The 22,499-nt window shown below is 47.6% G+C and overlaps 2 protein-coding genes across 4 annotated transcripts in view; one reads left to right on the forward strand and one right to left on the reverse strand.

The window, feature by feature from the left end:
- Dnajc17 (DnaJ heat shock protein family (Hsp40) member C17) overlaps window positions 1-15,232 on the reverse strand; it is a 31,484-nt gene extending 16,252 nt beyond the window's left edge. For all 3 annotated transcript variants that reach the window (XR_008214898.1, XM_052723284.1, XM_052723285.1), the window contains exon 1: window positions 15,041-15,232. Coding sequence is in view for 2 of the 3 variants with exons in the window: in XM_052723284.1 (XP_052579244.1) it covers window positions 15,041-15,118 (78 nt within the window). In the remaining variant the exon portion in view is untranslated. The remainder of the gene's footprint in view (window positions 1-15,040) is intronic.
- A 130-nt stretch (window positions 15,233-15,362) lies between these two features.
- Window positions 15,363-22,063, forward strand: Zfyve19 (zinc finger FYVE-type containing 19). Its single transcript, XM_052723283.1, has 11 exons — window positions 15,363-15,528; window positions 16,951-17,072; window positions 17,239-17,289; window positions 17,633-17,751; window positions 17,849-17,994; window positions 18,363-18,471; window positions 20,257-20,466; window positions 20,867-20,946; window positions 21,212-21,310; window positions 21,414-21,541; window positions 21,629-22,063. Exons 1-11 carry the CDS (start codon window positions 15,475-15,477, stop codon window positions 21,705-21,707), a joined length of 1,197 nt encoding a protein of 398 aa, XP_052579243.1. The 5' UTR covers window positions 15,363-15,474; the 3' UTR covers window positions 21,708-22,063.
- The last annotated feature ends 436 nt before the right edge of the window (window positions 22,064-22,499 follow it).

Raw genomic sequence — 22,499 nt, forward strand, 5'->3', positions numbered from 1 at the left:
TCCAGGAAAGGCACAAAGTTACACAGAGAAACCCTGTTTCAAAAAAACCAAAAGAAAAAAAAAAAAGAACTTTTTTGGATTCAGCACCATAGATGTTTATAACTAATCTATGTTCCTAGACTATGAAACATGAATATATAGGCCAAGGAATTCTCTCAAGAAATCAGCAACTGGGGCTGGAGAGATGGCTCAGCAGCTAAGAGCACTTGCTCTTCCTCCAGAGGGCTGTGGTTCGATACCCAGCACACATTCCAGGCATTCTCCTGGCCTCAGAGATCATCAGACACAGATGTGGCACACAGACATATATGCGGGCAAAACAAAACACCCATACACTTAAAATAATTTTATTATTATCTTTTTTTTTTTGGTTTTTCAAGACAGGGTTTCTCTGTGTAGCTTTTGGAGCCTGTCCTAGAACTCACTTTGTAGACTAGGCTGGCCTTGAACTCAGAGATCCACCTGCTTCTGCCTCTCAAGTGATGAAATTAAAGGCATGTGCTACCGCCACCAGGCTAAAATAAAATTAAAAAATTTTGAACATTAAGAAAAATTTCAACAATTAAGAATCACCATGGACGCCAGCGGTAGTGGCGCATGTCTTTAATCTCAGCACTCGGGAGGCAGAGGCAGGTGAATCTCTGTAAGTTCAAGGCCAGCCTGGTCTACAGAGTGAGTTCTAGGACAGGCTCCAAAAGCTACATGGAGAAACCCTGTCTTGAAAAACCAAAAAAAACAAAAAAAAAAAAAACAAAAAAAAAACACCATGGACAGCAACAACAAATCCCTACTGTAGATATTATTACCCTCATGTAACAAATGAAGAAATGGGTATAATGAGGACTTTATACAGTATATATAGAGTTATATATACTGAAGATTCATCAGCAAAAACCATACAATTACTTTACTTGACAAAACCTATTCTAGCTGGAGAGCTAACTTAGTGGCAGAATGCTCACCTAGCATGGGCAAGGCCTTGAGTTCAATCCCCAGGATCACACATACACAAAATCTACTCCAGTGAAACACTAATGACTCCCAGCCCATTCATTCCTTTACCCCTACCAGATAAAAATATAAAAATATTCATGAAAAAGGGTTATAGTTGGTATTTACTTTCTACAATGAGTTTAAGTAATAAAAGAAAAAAACTTAAATAAGGCCTTCTTGCCACACTACTCTAAGAGGCAACATGTTTCAGCAAGAGAAGGTTCAAGAATTGTGGCAGATGTATTTTCAAATTCAGAATCTTCCTTGCACTAACAGCAAGACTTTAGACAAATCACAAAATCTCACTTGAACTCGGGCTCTAAAGTGCCCATCCCTTAGGCTACTGGGGGGTTAAATGAAACAGTATGACACTCCACACAAGTTCCTAAACCTAAAGATGGTGTGCGGGCACATCCCTGAGATCCTGGCATCTGAGAAGCTGAAGCGGAAGGATCAAGAGTTTAGGGTCACCCTACACCAAAGAGCAAGTTCAAGGGCAGCCTGAGCCAAATGAGACCCTGTCTCCTAAACAAACCAAAAGCTGGTGTGGTAGCACACACCTTTGATCCCAGTACTCAGCAGGCAGAGGCCAGCCAGGGCTACAGAGTGAGATAGTGTTGAAAACCCAAACAAGCAAACAAACAAGCCCCCAAACCTCCTCTTCACCCAATCCTTGACAGAGTAAGTAAGCCACTCCAGCTGACTAGGAACATGACAACCTGCAGGAACTCCAGGAGTGGACCCAGCATACAGGTGATCTCAATCTGAATGCTCTGGGTGGGCAGGAATGCTTTCAGTCTGCTGGAGATGGGCCTAAAGTCTATGACTGGCCCTTAGGAGCTCTGAAATACTCTAACCAAAAAAGTAGAGCTGAGGTACACAGCCTGAGATCTACCAGTGTGGCCATGAACCAACTGCCATTGCTCAAGTATGTCTTTCTGGATTAACTAGTTATTACTGTATTTAGCTGCTAAGCCTGCCCTGGGCAGAGCGCTGTCTTCAGTTGAAGCTGGAAGGCTGGTTTTGACTTTGAACCAGTTGGCCTGGACTTTGGTGCTTTCTTACAAACTGGATCCCAGTTCTGTCCAGCCCTCCTGACACGGGTGGTAGCTGAAGAAATTGTCACCAGGTAAACACAACTCTTCGAAAGCCATGTGGTGGTCTCAATTCTCAATGTCGCTTACTCAAGCTGGACCTGGTGGCCTTCAGAGGCTGAGGCAGGAGGATTAAAAATTCAAGGCATAGTTGGGTGTCATGGTTCATGCCTTTAATCTCAGCACTCAGAAGACAGATCTTTGTGAGTTCCAGGATTCAGAGCTACATAGTGAAACCCTGTGTCAAAAAAAGCAAAACAAAACAAAAAATTCAAAGCCTGATGGGTCACTTTGTGAAACCCCTCAAAAGAAAAAGAAAAAAACAAACAACCAAACATCAAGGACTCAAACACCAGATACAGCTCAGTGGCAGAACATTTGCCTGTCATGCATCAGCCCCTCCCGAAGCCCCCTAACTGGTTCCACCAATCACAGCAGAGCAGCGGAGGTAGCCACAAGCTGGAGCTCCGGATAGCTTCAGGGTGCTTTGCCCCAGGCACCCCACAGGGCCTCTGACAATCTTCCTGTCTCCAGTTCCACCTCTTCAGGGGAACTCCTGACTCAGCCAGAAAAGCAAGGGCTGAGGGCTCCCATAAATAGAAATAGCCATCCATCATTAACTTAAAAGAAAGGTACCCTACAAAGAACAGATCATTAGTTTTTAAAGGCGGCTGTCCTTTCTTGTAGTAAAACCTGGAGCCAGGTAAGTAAGAGGTACAAGTAATTAGAGCCAGCTCTCAAGAGCCAGGCCAACAAGCAGCACTCAGACAAGGACACACAGGGAGGGAGGCCGTGACAACAGGGACAGAATGAACAGACCATCCACTACCAGCCCAGTTCAGCAATGGGAACACTCTGTGACCACAGCCTAGGCACTCTTTTCCCCAAGCCGGGGGAGGCACACATCTCCTCGTTCCCTTGCTAGCAGGAACACCAGGGGTTAGTGACTGCCTGATGTCACAGGCAGAAAGGCAACACAGGGCTCTGGGCACACAGATCTAAGACTCCCCTCGGGAAGAGTTCAAGGCCAATCTGAGCAACATCATGAGACCCTGTCTCAAAAAATAAAACAAACAAGGACTGGAGAACTGGTTCAGTAGTTAAAAGCACTGGCTGATCTTCCATAGGACCCAAGTTCGAATCCCAGCACCCACATATCAGCTTACAAGTCTGTAACTCCAGTTCCAGGGGACCTGACTCCTTCTTCTGGCCTCTGTGGGCACCATGCATGCATGTGATGCACAGACATACATGCAAGTAAAACATCAATATACATATATACAGATAAAGTTGTTTTGTTTTCTTTTGTTTTGTTTTTGGAGACAGGGTCTTACTGTGTAGTTCTGGCTGGCCTGGAACTTTCTGTGTAGACAGGCTGTCCTTGAACTCACAGAAATCCATTTACCTCTGCCTCTGGAGTGCTGGGATTAAAGGCATGTGCCACCATAATACTTGACAAAATAAAATAAAATAAAATAAATAAAACAAACCAACTAGGCATTTTGGCACACCCTCGAGATACCAGCATTTATAATGCTGAAGCAAAAGGACCAAAGGTTCAAGGCCGGCCTTGGCTACATACGGAGGCCACCATGGGCTATAAGACCTGGTCTCAAAAACCAAACAACAAAGAAAACTAATGAGCAACAGTGTCCTCTGCCTGAGATTGGTCACTATTATTCTTTTTGTCCACACAGAAACAATACCGAACCCCTCAACTGTGTGGGCACTCAGGGACTGTGGACTACTCCCAGGGGACACAAGTAGAGAAGCAGACATCCCACAAGAGCCTCCTCAGCTCAGTGTCCCCAAATGGGAACCCACTGGTGGGCTTCAGATGATTCTTGGGGGCCTGGACCCCACACCAAGGTCTCTCTCATGCTAGCCAATCTCTTACTGCACCAGAACAACTGGAGTATGTGCTCAGCCTGGCTGGCTTTCCCAAAGCCGGGCCTCTATGGCACTCAGGAGCAGGCGTCCTCAGTCCATCTTCTCTGGCCTCTCCATCCCTTTACTCTCTAAGTCCTCCCTTCCTTTGGCCCTCCCAACACTCCTTCCTGAATGAGCTCTCTTCTTCTCCCTGCCACCCTCTCCGGGGCCTCAGCTCTTTCTTCCTACCTTTTCTAAGCACCTCAGTCTCAAGCTTGCATCCTAAACCTTTCTCACCTTCTTGCCTCAGGCTGTGGATTCCCAACCCCCAGATCCACAAGACACCCCGGTCTGGCTGCTCCTACTCAACCATTGCCTGCTGTCCCCCTCAAGCCCAGATCAAGAGCCATCCTGCCTTGTCTCTGCCTCTCCTGGGGGTAGAACTCCTCTCTCTGAGCTTGGCCTTCCCACAGTGAATTCATCATAATACCCTCCCTTCATAAACATGACAGGTTTCCTTCATAAACACATAAACACACATGCATACACACAAACTCTACTGCTCAAGAACAGCAAGAGTAAAGGAAGGGACCATACAATCGGGAATTACTTTGAAAGCTGCCTTAGCTGAAATGGAAACTGTGGTGTCCAACATTTCCTCAAGCCAACCAGCTCAGTTCACACCTGCTGGGCTCGGTAACGTCAGGTGGCTTTACTCACATGGAGTCAAGTCTCTGTCACTCATACAGAGATGGGGGGATCTCTGGGGCCCACAGACCATCTCTGGTTGCTCTAATTGCTCCTGGAGTGTAGAGAGAAGAACATTCAGGTCTGGGCAGGGGCTCTGCATTTATTAGCTGCCTTATGCCAGGCAAATCAATTAACCCCTTTGAGACTTGGTTTTCTCATCTATAAAGTAGAGTTAATAGTCCTTGCCTGCCTCCCAGCCTTGTTTTGAAGATCACATCAAATGAAGTAGACATGGGAAAGCTCTCTGGTATCATATAAATGGGAGGCATCATTGTGAATGCTAATGAGCAGCTCCCAAACACAAAGGATCATTGCTTTTTAGCAGGCAGCTGAGCAATTTCAAAACTCTGGAACTTCAGCCAGAATTGAGTTAAACATAGAGACCCACAGGACCTGGAGGCTGGGTACCACCCACCATGCCTGGACCTTGATGAAAAGAACCAGTGTCTTCCAGTGAAGAGCTAAGCGCTCTCTCTGGAGACACCATCCATCAGACACACCCCAAATCTACAAATGACCCCCAGATACCCAAAGAATCCAGTTTAGGTCAAAGCCCACCACATTTTCCAGATTCATCTCCTGTCGAATCCTCAACAAACACTAGGCACAGCCCTGTGCCTTGTCCTGCACGGCATGGCTGCCTCTGCCACAACTTTACCTCACCTTACTCCTTCAAGCTCGTTCCTGGCATCTGACCTCAAAACTGATGGTTTTACTTTTTTAAAGATTTATTTATTTACCCAGTCAGTGGTGGTGCATGCCTTTAATCCCAGCACTCGGGAGGCAAAGGCAGGCTGATCTCTGAGTTTGAGGTCAGGCTGGTCTACAGAGTAAGTTCCAGGACAGCAAGGACTACAAACAAACAATTGATTTATTTATGTATTTTATGTATTTGGGTACTTCATCTACACACCAGAAGAGGGTATTGGATTCCATTATAGATAGGTGTAAGATGCCACATGGGTACTGGGACTTGAACTCACAACCTCTGGGAGAACAGTCAGTACTCCTAATGGCTGGGCCATCTCTTCAGCCCCTGATGATTTTTAATTAAAAAAAAAAAATCTTGAGTTGGATATGATGGAGCACAGATTTAACCTCAGCATTAGGGAGGCAGAGGCAAGCAGATCTCTGCGAGTTCCAGGCCAGGCTTGTCTACATAGCAAGTTCCAGGATAGCCAGAGCTATACAGTGAGATATATCTCAAAAACAAACAAACAACAACAATAAAAAAGAAATAATGTTGATGCATCACAGTCTATAATATAAGAAAAATGTGTGGTTTAAATAAATTTTCAGTAAGCATATAGAGAAACTGCTCAGCAGTTTAGAACACTGGCAGCTTTCGCAGGGGGCCAGAGTTCAGGTCCTAGCTCCCACATGGAAGCTCACAAATCTCTGTAACTCCAGTTTCAGGGAATCCAGTGCTCTCTTCTGGTCTCTACAGGCAAGAGACATGCATGTGATGGACATGTAAACATGCACTCATACACATAAAAATAAATCTTAGGGCTGGAGAGATGGCTCAGAGGTTAAGAGCACTGACTGCTCTTGCAAAGGTCCTGAGTTCAATTCCCAGCAATCACATGGTGGCTCACAACCATCTGTAATGAGATCTGGTGCCCTCTTCTGGCCTGCAGCCATATATGCAGGCAGAACACTATACATAACAAATAAATTAATTTAAAAAATAAAAATAAATCTTAAAAACAAAAAACCTACTAACAAATGAAGTTGGCTGATGGCGCATGATAGCACACAACAGTCATCCCAGCACTTGAGAATACGAAACAGGAGGGCCAGGAGTTCAAATCCAGTCTCAGACATAAGGGCAGCCTAGGCTAATGAGATTCTGTCACAATAAAATAACTAAAGATCAGAATGTCTTTTTAAGAACGCTGCTTTATTTAGTAATACCTGCCAAGATCAAATAAGCTACATATCCTTCAAAGGTTTCAAATGAAGGGCCAGGCTGCTAAAAACCAAAGGAAAAACTCACAGGGACTGAAGACTATGAAACTGAGCCTTGATCTGAGGCTGACACCCATTCACTGGATAGTCCTGGACATGTCTCAGAGCCTCTGTAGATCAATGACACAGTAAATAATCAAGAGGACTTGTTTCTGGTGTTCTGGTTTTGGGTTGGATTGTTTATCCCATTTTAGGTGGTTCTGCCTGCACTTATGTCTATACCATGGGTACCATGTGTGTGCCTGATACCCATGGAGGCAAGAGAAGGGCACCAGATTCCCTGGGACTGAAGTTATAGATGGTTGTGAGCTACCATGAGTGTAGGGAACCAAACCCAGGTCCTACACAAGAATAACAAATGGTCTTAACCACTGAGCAATCTTTCCAGGCCCCAAATATGTTGATAATCTTTTTTCCCTAAGGTTTTGGACAAAAACACCTTTTCAAGGAAGCCTTCCCTGATCCTGTCAATCAGGTCCTGTCAAGCATCAGGCTTGGCAGCAAACACCTTTACCTGCTGAACCATCTTGCAGGCTCTTATTTAGGTTTTCGGAGGCACGATCTTGATATGTAGCCCTGGTTGGCCTGGAACTGTGTACACCAGGATAGCCCCAAACTTGTGGGCAATTTTCCTGCCTGTGCCTTCCAGGTGCTGGGATTACAGGTGTGTACCTCACGGATAAGTATTTAACTTTAAAACACGCAATCAGTGTGGCATGGTGGTGCTCAGTCACAATCCCATTATTTGGGAAGGAGAAGCAGGAGGATCAGGCATTCGAGACCAGCCTGGATTACAAGAACCGTTTCAAAAAACAAAATACAGAACTTGCAAGAGAACACAAACAACAGAACTACCTGGTAGTACGCCAGGTGCTGCACGGCACGCTTTGGACGGATCCAGATTCACAGCAACGTCTTCAGGAGTGGCTGCCATCACTCCGCTGGGCAGGTGGGGAAGCCACCGCACAGAGAACTAAATATTTGTTCACAGTTACCAGTGAGGTAAGTCATACTCAGGCAGCCTGACTCCAAAGTCCGTTCCTTAGCCACGACTGCAAGTGAGTGCAAAGACTGGGGACACATTTACAGTTCACAGCAGGGCAGGGCGTTCTACACTGGCGTCCACCCACCCTCAAACCATGGCCGCTATGAAGGCAGTAACTCTTGACCTCACTGAATATAAGTTAGAAAAACTTACTTTATGCATGGCATGTGTCTGTACGAAATCACCTGATTAGCAAATGTAAGCTTTGGGGGGCCAGAGATGGCTCAGCTGTTAAGAGCACTTACTGATCTTGCAAAGGACCTGAGTTCAATTCCTAGCACCCACATCAGGTGGCTCACAACCACCTGTAATCTTGCTGGAGGAGATCTCTGGCCTTCATGGGCACCTGCATCCATGTGTGCACGCGCAACAAATAGACACATACACATGATAAAAAACAAAACAAAAAAACTTGAAAAAGAAAATGTGAGTTTCTAGGAAAATTACCACTAGCCTCTGAATTTCAAAATGAGATCCAGAAGCAAGAAACAGAAGCTAGAAACAAAACAGAAGTGGCCACTCACCAGGGACAACTTCTGTTCACATTTGTATCAGCACCAGCCACAGCTTGACACCCAGCAGGCACTTAATAAAAGTGTTTCCAGGTTGGGCTGGAGAGATGGCTCAGAGGTTAAGAGCAGGGGCTGCTGCTGTTCAAGAGGTCCTGAGTTCAATTCCCAGCAACCACATAGTGGCTCACGACCACTTGTAATGAGATCTGGTGCCCTCTTCTGGCCTACAGGGATACATGCAGGCAGAATACTGTATACATAATAAATAAATAAATCTTAAAAAAAAAAAAAAAAATTTTCGCCGGGCGGTGGTGGCGCACGCCTTTAATCCCAGCACTCGGGAGGCAGAGGCAGGTGGATCTCTGTGAGTTCGAGGCCAGCCTGGTCTACAGCGCGAGATCCAGGAAAGGTGCAAAGCTACACAGAGAAACCCTGTCTCGAAAAAAAAAAAAAAAAAATTTTCAGGCTACAAGACGACAGCTCAGTGGAAGAGGGCATGCTTAGTGTGTACAAGGCCTTAGGTTTGGTTCCCAGCACCGGAAGTAATGTTTACAGGAAATGTAAACACAAGTGTGTTTCTATAAACACACAAGAAGGAAGGACAAGAAAGTTCGACTTTGTGAAGGTTCAGGGTGTGCCTGCCCTGGCAAAGCACTGGGTGCCTGCTATACTGCTGTCAAAAGTCAGCGAGTCAAGCAGAGATGGACGACCTTCTACCTACCTGGTGGGAATGTAAACCAGTACCTTTCCGCAAGGCAGTTTGCATTTGAATCAAAATCTTGTAAATACATTAACTTTTGGTCTACTAACTTCACGTTGCCTGAAAATAACTGTGTATGCTCCTTCAATCGTCCCCCAAGTGTTTACTGAACATCTGTCAAGAGCTAGGCATTGTTCTAGGAGCTAGAAACTGCAGCAAACAAAACAGGAAGTCTCTGCCAGGATTTTTTACGCCCTGATGGGAGAGGCCAAAACTGAGCCAATGACATTAACATAACATGCACCTGTGAGGTCTCACACCTGGAAAGACAAGGCTCATTGAAGGTGTGGGACAATTAATTGAAACAGCTCATCAGGGAAAGCCTCTCCCACTGGTCAATTAGATGGCCAGCTGCCAAGAGCAAAGAATGTTCTGCAGAAGTATTAGGTGTAAAAGTCTCTGAAACAGGTCTGTTAAGGTGAGTTTAAAACAAAAAACAAAACAAATAAATAAGTAAATAAATAAAAACAGGCTGCTCGTGCAGAGGACCTAATATTGATTCCCAGCACCCGAAGGTGATCACAACCATCTGTAATTGCAATTCCAAGTGACTGGACACCTGAAAGGTTCCCGTACCCCGACAATTAAGTCTCCCTGCTGATGTAGTAATCCAAATCAAACCGAATTAAGATTTAAAAGTCTAGGTTTAATGAGTAAAACTTCCTCAAGCATTGCATGCATGTGGTGCACAGACACACATACAGGCAAAATATCCATACATATGAAATATGTATATATATAAGCCAGGCGGTGGTGGCGCACACCTTTAATCCTAGCACTCAGGAGGCAGAGGCAGACCATCACTGTGAGTTTGAGGCCAGCCCTGTCTACAGAGTGAGTTCAAAGACAGCTAAGGCTACACAGAGAAAACCTGTCTCAACAGCCCCTGCCCCCGGAAAAAAAAAAAAAAAAAACCAACAACTCCTCATAGGTGGCCCAATTCATTGTCACTCCAAACACGAAAAATAGAAAGTAGCATGTTGGCAATGAGGAGGAGGGAAGTTATGGCACTGCTGCTGGGGATGGTAACACCACAGATCCCAAGAGACTACACAGAATCCACATACAGCCTAGTGGCTCTGGACTGGGTTTATATCCAAAAGACGTTTTTCTGTTTTGTGGTGGTGCTGGAGGTCAAACTCCAGGGGCTGCAACACAATCAAGCTCTCTACTACTGAGCTACATCCCCAGAGACTACAGAGCACAAACAGATCTGTACAGCCTTATACATGGTACTGAAAAGGCAAAACAAGCCAGATATTCATCAACAGGTTAACGAATACAAATACATGCAATGGAATTCAGCCTTAGAAAGGAAGGAGATTCTGACACAAGCTACACGTTTACTCCTGGAGACACTATACTACATGAAATAAGCCACAAATAAAATGACAGAGGTTACTGGAGGTGCACAGAATCAGTCACAAAGGAAAGGAGGACAGCAGCTAGGATCTCACGGGTTGGGGAGGAGAACATGGGAGTTATATTTATTTGGTACAAGGTTTGATTTGGGATGATGGAGAAGTTCTGCCGACGGAATGGTAGTGATAGTGGTCCAGCAATGTGAATGTTCTTAATACCACTGAAAATTCTATTCAAAAGGGAAAAATGCTCGATTTTATGTTATGTTATACATGTTTACCACAACTTAAAACATAAACAGAAGCTAGGCATACACCTGGAATCCCAGTACCTGGGAGGTGGAAGGAAGATCAGGAGTTCAAGAACAGCCTTGGGAGCTGGGTAGTGGTGGCGCACACCTTTAGTCCCAGCACTCAGGAGGCAGAGGCAAATGGATCTCCGTGAGTTCAAGGTCAGCCTGGTCTACAAACTGAGTTCCAGGACAGCCAGGACTGTCTTGAAAACCAAAATCAATCAATCAATCAATCAAACAAACAAGAACAGCCTTGGCTCCATGAGAACCTGATAAAGCACCCTGACTAAGGCAACTTAGAGAAGCAAGGGTTGATTGGGTTTATGGTTCCAGAGGGATGAGAGTCCGACACCATCACGGGTGGCAGCATGGCAGCAGGCGTGCATGGCGGCAGGCATGTATGGCAGCTGGAACACAAGCTGAGAGCTCACACTGAGAGCTACAAGCAGGAGGCAGAGAACACGTTAGGAATGGCTAAAGTTGTGTAGGTTTTTTATTTTTATTTTTATTTTTTTTGTTTTGAGGCAAAATTTATTTGTGTAGTTTTGGCTATCCTAGAACTTGCTCTGTGGACCAGTAGACCAGGCTGGCCTTGAATTCAGGTCTGCCTGCCTCTGCCTCCCAAGCGCTTGGATTCAAGGTATGCACCACCACTGCCCAGCTGATGACTACTGCTGAAGTGAGCTGATCAACCAGATCTGCTTCTCAGAGGTAGATGCAGAGAAAGGATTAAGGCATGAGGCAATAATGACAGAAATGAATACTAACTGCTGGAAAGGAGGGGAGCCAGTTGCTATGAAAGAGATGCAAAGCCTGGGATGTAGCCCAGTAGAACACTTGCCTAGCAAGGTCCTGGGTTCATATCCAGCATGGGGGTTGAGGCATAATAGGCAAAACCTCTTAACCAATTAAACTGAGTTGGGTTCTTTTATATATATGTGTGTGTGTGTGTGTGTGTGTGTGTGTGTGTGTGTGTGTGTGTGTACATGGGTGTATGCATGTACAGGAATGCAGATGTCTGCAGAGGCTATTGGCTATAGATCCTCCAAACATTGATACTCTCTGGAAGAGCAGTATATGCTGCTGTGGAATAATCCCTTTGTACACCGTGAAGATTTGTTGCTGTGATTGGTTTAATAAACAAGCTGACTGGCCAACAGCCAGGTTAAGGTTATGCAGGAGAGCCAGACTAGAAGAATGCTGGGAGGAAGAAGGGCAGAGTCAGGAGTCAACAGGAAGACGAAGAGGGAGCAGGAGATAATGTGTCGTGCTAATAATGGTACCACCATGTGGCAGAGTATAAATAAGGAGTATGAGTTAACTTAAAATGTAAGAGCTAGTTAGCAATAAGCCTGAGCTATTGGCCGAGTATTTACAAATAATATAAAATCTCTGTGTGGTAATTGGGAAGCAGCTACCAGGACAGGGAGTGGGGCATCAGGACGGGAAAACTCCAATTACAAACGCCTTCTTAACCACTGAGCCATTTCTCCATTCCTGTTGTTTTTATTTGTTTTAAGATGGTGTCTCTGTATTGGTTAGGTTTTTTTTGTCAACCTGAAAAAAGCTAGAGATAGCTGAGAAGAGGGAACCTCCACTGAGAAAATGCCTCCATTATGCTGCCCTGTAGGCAAGCCTGATGGTCATTTTCTTGATTGACGATTGATGTGGGAGGGCCCAGCCCACTGTGGGAGGTGCCATCCCTAGGCAGGTGATCTTGGGTTGTATAATAAAGCCAACTGAGCAAGCCAGCAGGAGTAAGCCAATAAGCGACGTTCCTATGATCTCTGCTTCAGTTCCTGCCCTCATTTCCCTTAGCAATGCAATGTTACCTGGAAGACTAAGATAAAATAAGCCCTTTCCTCCCCAGATTGCTTTTGGCCAGCCATGATGGATTTCAAAATAATAGAAAGCAAACTAAGGCAGTTTCTGACCCAGACTAGTCTCAAACTAGCTATACAGCCAAGGATGACACTGAACTTCTGATCTTCCTGCCTCCACCTCCCAAATGTGGAGATTACAGATATATACCACAACACCTAGTTTATGTGGTGCTGAGGACTAAATCCAGGGCTTCATGCACACTAGGCAAAGACTCTCTCTCAACCCTAAACTGAGTTCTGAAGGATAAGTAAAAGCAAGGTGGATTAACAACCTGATGTGGTGGCGCACGCCTTTAATCTAGCACTCAGGAGGCAGAGGCAGGTGGATCTCTGTGGACTTCAAGGCTGGCCTGGTCTATATAGTGAGTCCTGAGACAGCCGGGGCTGTGTAGAGAAACCCTATCTCCAAAAAACAAACAAACAAAAATGAACTAACAGAAGGACAGAAGGGAAGAAAAAACATCACTGATGTGTGTGATGAATTGTATTGACTGTTCTGTGATTGCTTTATTATTGTTACTGAGACAAAGTCTCCCTATGTAGCCCAGCCTGGCCTTGAACTGCAAATCCCCTTAGCCTGGGATTACAGTCCTGTCCCTATAGGGTTTTAAGGAAGTACTAGGATCATTTAATTTTCTGTGAGGAGAATGGATTGGAGAGGCATGACAGATTACAGTAGAACAGACCGGCAACAGAGAAGTGGGCTAGACAGACGGTGGAGGAGGCAGAGATGGTGAACAAGTGTGAGAATCATTGGAAGGCTAGATCATTAGGACCCAGTGATGGACAAGAGGGCAGTGGGGAGAGAGTCAGGTCAGGAGGTATCAAGAGTAACTCAGAATGGATGGGCCGGAGCATAGCTCAGTGGTACAGCATCACCTAACAGGTAAGAGAATCTAGGTTTAATCCTCAGCAATGTAAAAGAATAAAAAAATAAATATCCTACTTGAGTAGACAGATGGCGGTGGCATTTATAAAGATAGAGGATTCCAAGGAGGGAACAGGTTTGGGCAGAAAAGTTAAGTTCAATTTTGGATGTTGGAAGATAGATGTTGGAAATAGACAAGTGGATTCATATTTTTGTAATTCAGAGAAAAAAACTAAATGAAGTAAAATGGAGTGCTGGTGTTCCTCAGGATTATTACCTGTACAGGAAAACGAGATGAAAGGGGCATGGACCTGAGCTATGAATCAGGGGACCTAGCTTTTGGTCCTCCACACAATTCTGTCACTAAGGAACCTCTCTCCGCTCTTTGTTTTGTTTTGTGGTTTTTGTTTGCTTGTTTTTCTTTTTTCTTCTTTTTTTTTTGAGACAGAGTTTCTCTGTGTAGTTTTGGTGCCTTTCCTGGATCTCGCTCTGTAGACCAAGCTGCCCTCGAAATCACAGAGATTCGCCTGGCTCTGCCTCCCGAGTGCTGAGATTAAAGGAATGTGTCACCACCGCCCGGCTTGTTTTGTTTCTTAAACATGGTCTCTGGAGTCCAGGTTGGCTTGAAACTCCTTAAACATTATAGTTGCCGGGCGGTGGTGGCGCACGCCTTTAATCCCAGCACTCGGGAGGCAGAGCCAGGCGGAGATCTGTGAGTTCGAGGCCAGCCTGGGCTACCAAGTGAGTCCCAGGAAAGGCGCAAAGCTACACAGAAAAACCCTGTCTCGAAAAACCAAAAAACAAAAAAACAAACATTATAGTCAAAGATGACCTTCCTTCCTTCTCTCTTCCCTCTTTTTTTTTTTTTTAAGACAGGATCTCAGGTAAACCCAGCTGCGCTTGAACTCTACAAGCTGAAGTTGGCCTTCAACTCCTGATTCTCCTCTCTCCAGTTCCCAAGGTTCGCACCACCATGCCCAGCCCGGTGAACTCCTCTGCCTATCCTGTTAGAATTACCAACACAATCCAGGAGTAAGTAACAGGAACCTCAGGTCCATCTTGATCTGTCTCACCCTGGGCACCTTGACCAGCACTGAAAATCAGTGAACTCCGGCACCGCCGGCTTTAGCCTTCCGATCCTCTTGTTTAACCCGCTAAATAGCACACGCTGAGAACAACACTGAGCATCTGATATTTTTAAAAAGCGGAAAAGAAAACCGTGCTCTCTGGGTCCTAGGTCTCAACGCCAAATCCAGGGGAGGAGGGGGTGAAAAGCCTAGACAGCTGACTTTTCTTCCCTCCCAGGGTCAACCTGAAGTTAAAGCAGCTAGTTTAGAAACTGAAACGAAACACCTCCACACACAGGTAAAACAGCGTGCAACAGGGGCTGCGCAGGCGCAGAAAAGCAGGCCTGGCTCTCAGATTCGAAGTGGCCTCCACACACTGTGGCGCAGTCACACAGTTCTAAGTCCTCAGTGCCTCCCTCCCTAACGAGGTCCTTAAGCCTGTCAGGAAATGCCCGGAGGACCCCCTTTTTAGACATTAAGCTGGTACTCGCTGCCGGTCCAGTACAGGGCGGAGCCTAGACAGCCCGGACCAGGCGCGAGGACCGAAGAGCTGCCATGCCGCTCAGGTTCTCACCTCTTTGTCTGCCGCCTTCTCCTCAACGCCAAGCAGCGCGTACAGATCCATTTGTAAGAGCTCTTTAGTCACCGCCATGGTTCCAGCCCCGACCGAATGGGTACTACAATTCCCAGGAGTCTGAGCGCGCACAGGGAGGGGTACTGGCTTGGAGCCGGCCCAACGGCGCTAAGCCCCCTGGGAATCGGCGCGATCCGGTTGAGGTTTGACTGACTATGGAGGAGCGCGCCGCGGAAAATGAACTACGACTCCCAGCAACCCACACTCCGCGACCGCCCGCGGGGTGGTGAGCGGAGTCAGAATTCCCCCGCGCAGGGCGGCGGCTGGACGGCGCAGGTGGGCGTGTAGAGCTGGGTTGCATAGACTTGAGGGTCTGAGCGGCCTGCACTGCGCTGGTGAGAGGCTATCCTTCGGATCTGTGGCGCCGAGTCGCCATGGAGAGCAGGTGCTACGGCTGTGCTGTCAAGTTCACCCTCTTCAAGAAGGAGGCGAGTGTTCTCCTCGAGAGATGGAGGGTCAAGGGAGGACGCGGGGCGAAGGGAAGAGCACGGGACTTGCAGGCCAGAGACCCAGTTTGCCGGCTTCTTTCTAGTGGTGTGGTTTTGACGAAGTAACTCCGTTAACATTTCTGTAAAGTGGGGCGAATGCCCACTCGCTTTCTGGGTTAAGATGATGGTATGATGAGATCCACTGAGATGGCTCTGCGGGTAAACGCACTTGCCGCTGAGCCTGGATGACCTCAGTTCGAACCCCAGGAAGGAGAGAACTCCCGCAAGTTATTCCCTGATCTCCACACACGTGCCATGGCATGCACATGTCCACACACACACTCACAAAGAAATAATGCAATTAAAATAAAATTTTTAAGGGGGTTTGGTGAGGTGCTGGAGCTGAAAGCACTCTGTAAATGATAGTGTATTACTGCCAGGTTCCAAAAGCTACACTTTCTTTTTTTCTTTTTTACCACCAAGTGGAGCATCTGCCTCCTGCTTCTCCATTCTCTGCTTTTCTCCATCTCGGTCTTTTAATGTCCTATGATCGCTGTGTATCACACGGTGCCCGTTACTCTCTGTTCTGAAACCTGCCTCATAGGCAGCCTGCCTTTATCCAGGTTAGATTACAATATTTCCTTTCTCCCAGGGCGCAATGGAAAGGCCTTCTTGTTCTCAACACAGATTTACCAGGTCTTCCTTGTAAGCTTCTGGGGAGACAGTTGGAAATAAGTGGGATGAATTCATGATATGCAGGACTAGAGCACTTCAGGAGCGTGAATTTCAGAGTCAGGGTTCAAATTTCAGCTGCCCTGTCTTATGCACGGAAAGACCTAAATTGAACAAGTCATGTAATTTCTCTGGCCCCTGTTAAAATAGAGATACTAATGGTGGGCATCAGGATCAAATATGATAATGTGTGTAAATTATGACCGTTAGGTCAGATGATGGATTTTAAGGTCCAAGCTGTGTGCCTGGTACACACTAAGTACTTAATAACTGAAGCTATTGTTACCACCCTTTCCTGAGCCAATCCCCCCACCATCTTGCCAGAGCAGAGAAAGCATAGCATCTGCACTGGGTCTGATTCTCTTTTGTTGACTAGCCAGTGACCTGACTCCCAGGGCTCTGTTTGTCTTCATTGTTCACCCCCATGGTAAGACATTGAAAATGGTAGAAAGCATGTGAGTTTTGCCTGAAATTTTATCTGACTTGAACAAGACCCTGAAAGCCAAGGAATTGCTGTGCCCTCTACCCCTATCTCTCCCTGGACCCTAGGGATCCCACTCCTCTTCCTTCCTCCAACATCTGGTCACAACTTCAGTTTCTTCTTTCTGTGAGTGCTTACTTAGAGAGTCCCAGAGAAGAGCCAATAGGGGTGGGTGAGAGATGGATCCTCCTGCTTTGTGTTTCTCATAGTACGGCTGTAAGAACTGTGGTCGGGCCTTCTGTAATGGCTGTCTTAGCTTCAACGCTCTGGTACCTCGGGCTGGCAACACTCAACAGAAAGTCTGCAAGCAGTGCCACGCCGTCCTGACCAGGTGAGAGAAGGGCGTGACCAAGGGTTCAGACAGACATGACAGTAAGCATCTGAGCAGGCCTTGTGGCCTTGTGATCCCTGGCCAGAGGTCTGCCTAGGAAGTCTTTGGGGTAGAAATCACTGATGGGTGGGATGATGGGACTTCTCACCCCACATTTCCTCTCTAGAGGATCTTCTGACAATACCTCCAAGTGGTCGCCACCTCAGAACTACAAGAAGTAAGTGTTGAAAGGAGGGCAAGTGGGGACGGCAAGGGACAAGGACCCCAGCGGCGGGACCCTCCGGTCCCCAGATCACCTGGGTGCAGGATAAAGAGAATGCCCACCTCCAGGCTCCTGGCTCCCCTCTTAGATTCTGAAAGCAGCTCATTAATCTGTTCTCAGAAAAGGCATTTGGGAGTTCTTCCCTCTCAGGCGGACCTACAGCTGGTCAGCTGGGCGGGGCTGCAGTACCACATAAATAGAGGCCATAGACGATTGCCTCGAGAGGCCCCAGTTGATTTGGATGGGTGCCTTCAGTCTTCCCCTTTGCCGTAAGAGTCTCTACCTCATGTCCTGCCAGGCGTGTGGCAGCCTTGGAAGCCAAGAAAAAGCCCAGCACCCTCCAGAGCCAGGGCCTGACTCCACAAGACCAAGCCATCGCTGAGCGCCTAGCGCGGCTCCGGCAGGAAAACAAGCCCAGTGAGTTGAAGTGGGCAGGGGGACCTCAAAGGCACAGTGCAGGCCTTGGGACTGCGCTGCCTCTGACCCTTGCAAACCCTCTGCTTGCCAATTGCAGAGTCGGTGCCCTCACAAGCGGAGATAGAGGCGAGACTAGCCGCACTGAAGGGTGAAGTCCAGGGCTCCATCCCTTCCACAGAGGAGATGGAGAACCGGCTTGCAGCATTACAGGGCAGAGTGCTACCTTCTCACGCCGTGAGACCGGTGAGCGTCGTGGCGTGGGGAGAAGGGTTTCCTAGGGCAAGCACCCTACAGAAGCCCAGATACATGTATGATCGATGATGTGCTTTGCAGGAGTTAGTAAGGCCTCCCACCCCTACCTCCTGAGCCTTAGGCCTGCTTTCAAGCCAAAGAACAAGTGCCCAGCAGCAGGACTGAGTGCATCAGCAGAGAGTGGATACTCAGTCCTGTTGGGAGCTGCCAGACCTACTCACCTATGTGGACCTTGAATTCATCCCTTCCCATGGGCTTTTGAAAACTCTTCAGCAACCAGCCCCGACTCAGACTTCTGGACTTCTGGTGTGGCCTTCCCCACACTCCTATTCCCCACTGAGGTTCCCTCCTCTGCACAGGCACACCAGGCACCAGACACCAGGACCCAGGCTCAGCAGACGCAGGATCTGCTCACACAGCTGGCAGCTGAGGTGGCTATTGATGAAAGCTGGGAACGAAGAGGCCCAGGTAACCTGTCCACTTGGCTTCTGCAAAGTCATGCCCTGCCTCTCCTGCCCACCCTCTTGGGAGGTGAATATGAGTCAGAGAATGGCCAGCACTAAAGAGCTTCTGTGTACCGAGTGCTTGCTCCAAGGGGAGCCAGTGTAAGCCTCTTGCACCGGCTCTACAGTTAGATGGCGAATCCCAATTCCACCACCTTACATGAGTTCCCTCACCCGTCTAAATCTAATCTGTAGACTCAAGCCGTGGGATAAAACCTGTCCGGTAGAAGGTGGTAGAAGTCATGGGGAGTAAATGGAATAACACAGTCAGTGCCTGGCTCCTACTAAGTACTCAGTATTGTCTGCAGTGAAGACCCCGGTAATGGGTAAGAGGCTTACATGAAAAGAGTTAAGTTCCAGTTGCCTCCTACTGCCAGCCACATTTCAATCACTGGCTACCCACGTGCGCTTGCGGCAGACATCACAGACAGCATGAACCTGGGGCATGCTATGGAGTGTTCCCAACATCACAGGGGATTCTTGGACAGTGGTATATGGAGGCTCCAGAGCAGTATTCCAACTCGGGATGATTTTTACCTCGAGGGCACTTTTGGAAATGTTTGAAGACATTTTTGTTATCACAGTTCACAGGTGCTACTGGCATCTGGTAGGTGGAAGGCAGGGATGCCACTGGGCATGTGCAGTTGTCTGCTCCCCACCCCTAAAAGGGAATTGTCCCCTTAAATGTGTCCCAAGAACTGAGACTCATACACTGCATTGTAGACACAGTTTCAGTGGGTGCCCTCACTGATCTGACGGAGGACTGTTCTTATGTATAACGGAAGAAACAGACTTGGTAAGCTTAGTCACGGGCACACAGCCCTTAACTGGCAGGGATGAGCCTTCTACGTAAAGCTGGTTTTGCTTTTTTTTTTTTTTTTTTGGTTTTTCAAGACAGGGTTTCTCTGTGTAGCTTTGCGCCTTTCCTGGATCTTGCTCTGTAGTCCAGGCTGGCCTCGAACTCACAGAGATCCGCCTGCCTCTGCCTCCCAAGTGCTGGGATTAAAGGCGTGCGCCACCACCCGGCTATTTTTGCTTCTGTTTGTTTTATTTTATGAGACAGGGCCTCATGTAGCCCTCGTATAGCTGGCCTCAAACTTGGATGACTATGAACTCCTGATCTTCCTGATTACAGGAAGTCCTTACAGGAGTGCGCTGTCATGGCCGACTTGGTTTTAAAGCTCCTGCTCTGAAACTCTAAACTAAAGGTGACCATGTCAGAACCACGTCCACTCTGGTCAGATTTCTTCTTGCCCATTATCTAAGACTGCTGCTTCCTTCAGGACCTCTCACTGTTGCTCCCAGAAAATGTTAATTCCAGCCCTGAAAGACACAGACTAGCTAAACCTTAGCCTCCCATATCTGAGCCTTGATTCTCAAACCCTAGGATAGCCACCCTGTATTAACCAGGTGGGTGGGGGTTGATGCATTTGAAAAAGACACAACTAACATTACTGGTTTTGCCAGGCATGATGGTACACACTTGTAATCCTAGGAAATGTGATGCAGAGGCAAGAAGATCGAGAGTTCCAGTCCAGCCTGGACTCTATAGCAAACCCCTATCTTTAATTAAAAAAGATCACAATAACAAAAAAACCCAAAATTACTTTATATTTGGAAAAATGGAAGAAATAGTAATTTTGTTTATAATATAAGCCTAGTACTGAGCAAAAAATTGATAATGTTAAAAAATTGTTGAGAAATGGGTTCTGGAATTCTTCTGCCTTCCTAACTGTCTTACCCCTTCCAGTGGCCTCCCTCCAGAATGACCTCAACAAGGGAGGTACAAGGAACCAGCACACAGATTCCCAGGGGCAGGCCAGCCCATCCCTGGAGAAGGAGAAGAGCAGGTTGCTGGCTGAGGCGGCAGTTGAGCTACGGGAGGAGAACACGAGGCAGGAACGGTTCCTGGCTCTTGCCAAAAGATTGGCTGTACTTCAGGGACAGGACCCCGACAGAGGTAAAGGCTCAAGCCAGCCTCCTTATTCCGGCCCCTGGCCGAGGCCTGCTGCCACCCCAAACTACACTCTCCCTGCCAGTGCTAACGCAGGTACTAAGGGTCCCTGTGCCAAAGGATCTGTCGTGTCCTGTGCAGAGCCATGAGATATGACAGGGCAGAGCAGGGAATGAGGACTCTGAGGCAGCTATAAGAGGCAGTGGGACCTTCAGTCTCTTGAGGTGCTAATGCTTCTCTACTGCCCTCTGTGCTCAGGGCTGGTGGCTGGGGTAGGGAAGCAGCTTGATTCTCAGCTGTGAAATAGGTGCCCCCAGGGAAGCAACAGTTCTAGAAGACAGGGGGGCAGCCATCTGGTGAACTCTCTCCCCTCACTCCTTCCTCTGTTCCTGCCCCCTCATTCAAGTGACCCTCCAGGACTATCACCTGCCAGACAGTGAGGAGGAGGAGGAGGAAGAGACGGCCATCCAGAGAGTCCTGAAGCAGGTAGCCTTGTTACCCACCCCGTTGCCCTGCTCTGCCTCTGCCTCACTGTTGTGCCAGCTGTCTGCTCTTACTCACTGGCCTCTAGGGCCACGTGAGTGGACATTCCACAGCTCCAATTTTAGTTGGGCTCTCTATTTCCTATCTCAAGAAACCAGGAAGGTACAGCAGGAGGTAAAGGGTGAAGAGCTGAGAAGTTAGGCCAGAAATGCTGGGAGGGGAGCCTGGGCTTAGAGCAGGAAGTAGTTCTCTTCCTCTCTCTTCACAGCTCACTGAAGAAGCTGCCCTGGATGAGGCAAGTGGCTTTAACATCCCTGTGGAAGCAGCTCCCCGACCCCGGGCCCAACCCAGCAGGGCAGAGACTGAGGTGAGAAAAGCCCCACACAGGCATCTCCACACAGCCCACAGCCTTGCACCTGGCTCACTGCTCATCTGTACTTGACTTCCCCCATTCCTCTCTCTTCCTGAAGACCCAGTCTCGGCTTCCTGGGCCCCAGGCTGAGGAAGAAGAGCTCCCCTGGTGCTGTATCTGCAATGAGGATGCTGCCCTGCGCTGTGCTGGCTGCGATGGAGACCTCTACTGTGCCCGCTGCTTCCGGTGGGTACGGGTAGAACGTTCTAAGGGTAGACTGATCTTGGCTTGAGGGATGCCAAGATCTCTGCCATTCACCCCTTTGCTCCCCAGGGAGGGCCACGATAACTTTGATCTTAAAGAGCATCAGACTTCTGCATACCACCCCCGAACTGCTGGCCGAGAACACTGAGGAAAAACCCTGATGACCTCCTGAGGTGGCATTGCCACAGGCAGCCAGTGGACTGGCATGGCCACCTGGGCCCAGTCTCGGCATCCATTGGGAGAGCAGATCTGGCTCTACTGATGGTAAACACATCTCTTTTGAGCTTCACAGTCCTTGTAAGGAAGAAAAAGTCCATTGAAGATAATGACTCTTAGAGGAGCCAGAGGAAAAGAGAAGTAAAGGCCTTCTTCCTAGAGGCTGGTCTGAAACTGAGAGGCAGATGGAGAAGAGCAGACTGAACCTAAGGAGGAGCCCGGAAACCTGGTTCCAGGGCCCAGCCCTGGCCTATAGTGGATCTAATAAAAATAAGTTGTTCAATCATTGGCCCCAGATTCGTTTGTCTGTACTGGGGATTGAACCCACGGTCTTGCACATGCTAGACAAGGACTCTACCACTGAGCTACAGCCCTAGCTCCAGACTCTTTTTATTTGTGAATTTGTTTCTGGTAGTACTGGGGATGGAACCCACACCTCATACATGCTACACGTATGCTCTTCCACTGACCTGTACCTCCAGGCACCCAACACCATCTATATCCAGAATCTTGTGGCTCCTGAGCCTGAGGCCTGTGAGAGGTGCTAATAACACAGTAGGCTAGAAGCAGATTCCTGTGGAATTCATGAAAAAGTGTAAGCTCCCAGCAAGGACAGTTCCACCATCCTGGTGGTCTCATACCAAGTAAGTATGAATATTCATCTTAGTGAATTGTGCCTTCTACTCAGGACAGCTCAGCTTAGCCATAAGACCTTTCCATGTTG

Source organism: Peromyscus californicus, unplaced genomic scaffold, assembly GCF_007827085.1.
Source record: "Peromyscus californicus insignis strain IS unplaced genomic scaffold, ASM782708v3 Scaffold_7__1_contigs__length_154581171, whole genome shotgun sequence".
Classification (NCBI taxonomy): Eukaryota; Metazoa; Chordata; class Mammalia; order Rodentia; family Cricetidae; genus Peromyscus; species Peromyscus californicus.

Bases quoted from the DNA above. Each gene is read 5' to 3' on its own strand.
- Zfyve19 (XM_052723283.1), top strand. From the start codon at position 15,475: ATGGAGAGCAGGTGCTACGGCTGTGCTGTCAAGTTCACCCTCTTCAAG. The intron at 15,529-16,950 runs GCGAGTGTTCTC...TGTTTCTCATAG, and splicing joins TCACCCTCTTCAAGAAGGAG to TACGGCTGTAAGAACTGTGG. The intron at 20,467-20,866 runs GTAAAGGCTCAA...CCCTCATTCAAG, and splicing joins GGGACAGGACCCCGACAGAG to TGACCCTCCAGGACTATCAC.